Source organism: Helianthus annuus, chromosome 15 (assembly GCF_002127325.2).
Source record: "Helianthus annuus cultivar XRQ/B chromosome 15, HanXRQr2.0-SUNRISE, whole genome shotgun sequence".
Lineage (NCBI taxonomy): Eukaryota > Viridiplantae > Streptophyta > Magnoliopsida > Asterales > Asteraceae > Helianthus > Helianthus annuus.
This window is the reverse complement of record NC_035447.2, coordinates 49,195,481-49,199,028: the sequence shown is the minus strand read 5'-3', so window position 1 is coordinate 49,199,028 and position 3,548 is coordinate 49,195,481. Positions and strand designations below refer to the sequence as shown.

General features: G+C 40.4%; 1 protein-coding gene across 1 annotated transcript; it reads left to right on the top strand.

The window, feature by feature from the left end:
* Positions 1-1,464: 1,464 nt before the first annotated feature.
* Positions 1,465-2,778, top strand: LOC110913662. Its single transcript, XM_022158485.1, has one exon. It carries the CDS (start codon positions 1,465-1,467, stop codon positions 2,776-2,778), a length of 1,314 nt encoding a protein of 437 aa, XP_022014177.1.
* Positions 2,779-3,548: the final 770 nt, after the last annotated feature.

The window sequence follows — 3,548 nt, the reverse complement described above, 5'->3', positions numbered from 1 at the left end:
AGTTGTGGTAAAGTTGAAAAGATCCGTCTAATAGGTTGGAATGTTAAGTAGAATGATAGTTGGATTGTTTAGGAATTCGACTTGCCATACGGGTCAAATGGGGTAAGTATATTGAAGAATATGATATGTGGCGATTCATCACAAATGAATCGGAAAGTGGAATGATGAATGTTTCCGAATGAAAGTAATGATGTTAGTAAGGTAATATGTTATGTTAACGGGTTGAAAAAGAATATGTAATTAAAGGATTTTAATTGTTATGTGTTACGAACTAACAAGTGTTTGTTGTTATGAATGTTAGGTAAATCTCATGCTTGATTGCGGCGCACTCGGACCGTACACACAATGTCGACCTTTTGCACGCTTCCGGTTCATGTTGTTGATTATGAATGGGTCAAAGATTTCGTTTTGTCATATGATATTAAATTGTGTCTAGTATGTTAGTAAGTAGTTAGGATTTCTAAATCTTTTGGTATAGTTTCTACAAAATTGTTCATGGTGAACCTTATGGTCATAACTTTGTGGTTTTGAAAAGTGTCGTAGAACTTAATTAAAATGATGTTGTTAAAAGCAGGGGAAAGGTTCAATTTTCGAACGGGTCATGTCAAAATTTTTCCAAAAAATCGTATAAAGTTTACGTTATATGTCAAATGTGGAAAATGGGCGTTTCAAGTTGGTATCAGAGCTTGGGTTTGAGGGATTTAAGCATCAAGTGCTTGAACTCAAACCGAAAGCTCGGGAGGAGTGTGTGTTCGATCCGTGGCGCAAAGCAAGGAAGTCTTTTAAATGATTACGCTATGAAATAATTACAAGATGTAGTGGAAGATATATGATAAATCAGATCAGTTTGGGGGTTAATACGGGTCAAAAATGGGTAGAAAAACATGAAAATTCAATAAAAGTACGCTGGGCACTACCGTAAATTACGGTGGTACCGTAGCTTACGGTAGCACCTGGGAGAAGGATGGCTACCGTAAAACAGTAGCCCAGGACCGTAAAGGAAGAGGGGCCACCGTAAGCTACGGTAGCCACCGTAGCTTACGGTGGAGGTCATTTTCAGCCCATTTCAAAATATATTGTTCTGTTTAGTGTGTTATTCATACGGAAGAACGATATAATGCGATCCTAATGGTTAAGAAAAGTAATATCAAGGTGTAAGGGAGAAGGAATACTATGATGTAGATCGTCGGAAACATTAAGTTTCCAAAGAAAGTTTAAGTATGATTTAGTCACGAGTGATTTCTTTTACGTATTGGAAAGAATGGGAGCTACGTATTATTAACTTAGTTATGACAGAAAGAATGAATGAATGTCTGAAGTAAGAATGACACGATACGATCGTCAATGACGACAAGGCATGAAGTATGAATATTGAATGGAATGTGTCATGATAAAATGATGTTAAAACATAATGGTGACTAGTATGAAATGAAATCTAATGAATGCAATGAATGTTTTATGTAGATGGCTGATATGGTGAATGTGAATGAGGACGACGAAGCACGTCGAAATGAAATAAGAGCTATGATTGTGGAAGAAGTAAAGAAAGCAATAGAGGCTAGTGTACCCCGACTAGCTCAAGAAGTCGAAGGACAAGTATTGGAGATAGTTAATACCTCGGTAACTTCTAAGGTGGAAGAATTGAAAGAAATGATTAGTGAATTGCAAGTGAAGAAAAGCTTTCGGCGATGCACGTACAAAGAGTTCATGGTATGTAACCCCTTACCATACAAAGGAGAAGTTGATCCGATAGCTTGTCAAAGGTGGGTTTCAAGTACCGAAGCCGTGTTTACACGAAGTAGATGTGAAGTGGAGGATCAAGTAATGTTTGCCACTGGCCTCTTACAACTTCGAGCAAAAGATTGGTGGGACGCATACTCGAAGGAATTGGGGGATGATAAAGTACAGTCGTTAACATGGCAAGAATTCAAGGAGTCATTTCTGAAATACTATAGTCCACAATCCGCAATTGATAAGATTCAGGAAGACTTCTTACGTCTCAGACAGAAGGATGAAACGATTGACGAGATAACAAACAAGTTCCTTGAGAGGGTGAAGTTCTGTGAGGAGATAGCGGGTACTGAGAGGCAAAGGATTATACATTACCATGCTATGTTAAAGGCTGAATATCGGGAATTTGTAAATCCCTCCAAGTGTGCAACGTTAAATGAACTAATTGAATGGGCAAGAGACAGAGAAATTGAGATAAAAAGGCAGGTTGAACGGGGAGAAAAAAGGGTAGCGGGGAAGCCTACCAACGCAAGCCCATCGAAAAAGGCAAGATATCAAGACCAAAGCAAGAAAGGGAAAGCAAGTAGTGAAATTCCGACTTGCAAGACGTGTGGGAAGCATCATTCGGGTGAATGTTTATCGGGAAAGAAGGGATGTTACAAATGTGTACGAGAGGGACATCCATTTTATAGGTGCCCCGAAAACTCAAAGGCGTGTTATAATTGCAATGAAACGGGGCACGTTAAAGCGGAATGTCCGAAACTCCAACAAGGGGCAAAGAGAGATGGAAAGAAAGATGAGCCCCCCAAGGCTCGCGGGAGGATGTTTCAGTTAACCTCGGATGAAGCCAAAGCTAGCCCGGACGTGGTTTCAGGTATATTCTTGGTTAATTCTATGCCTATGAATGTTTTATTTGATTCCGGGGCTAGTAGGTCGTTCATTTCTAATGAATTGTTAGCTCACCCATCGTTTAAGCTTGAAAAGATGTCAATACCCTTAGAGGTCGAAGTTGCTGATAGTAAAAGCTATTTGTTGCATGATATTTGAAAAAACTGTAAGATAATAATCGAAGATGAGGAATTTAGTGTAGACCTAGTTCCAATGTACATGGGGGAATTTAAAGTGGTTGTAGGAATGGATTGGCTAGCCCAAAACCACGCTAAAATTCAATGTGAAAAGAAAGTCATTCATGTAGTAACCTCGGGGGGGAAACGGGTAAGTGTTCAAGGGGAAAGGGTCATCAAGCCGAAATTGTGCTCCATAATCAAAGCTGTCAAACACGTGAGGAACGGGGGTAGAGCTTATCTATCTTATGTGATTGACACTAATCGAGGTGTCCCAAAGCTTGAAGATGTGAACGTGGTGAATGAATATCCGGATGTGTTTCCGGAAGACCTACCAGGGCTCCCACCTGAACGAGAAGTAGAATTCAAAATAGAGCTTAACCCGGGTACAAAACCGGTAGCTAAAGCTCCTTATCGGTTGGCCCCAACCGAAATGAAAGAATTGATGACGCAACTTCAGGAGTTGCTCGATAAGGGTTTTATTAAACCAAGTGTTTCACCATGGGGAGCACCCGTATTATTTGTGAAGAAGAAAGATGGCTCGATGCGAATGTGCATCGACTATCGACAGTTGAACAAGTTAACGGTGAAGAATCGATACCCGTTGCCCAGAATTGACGACCTTTTTGACCAGCTACAAGGGGCGAGTTGGTTTTCAAAAATTGATTTGCGGTCGGGATATCACCAACTGCATGTGCGAGAAGAAGATGTGCCGAAAACCGCGTTTCGAACACGATACGGGCATTTCGAGTT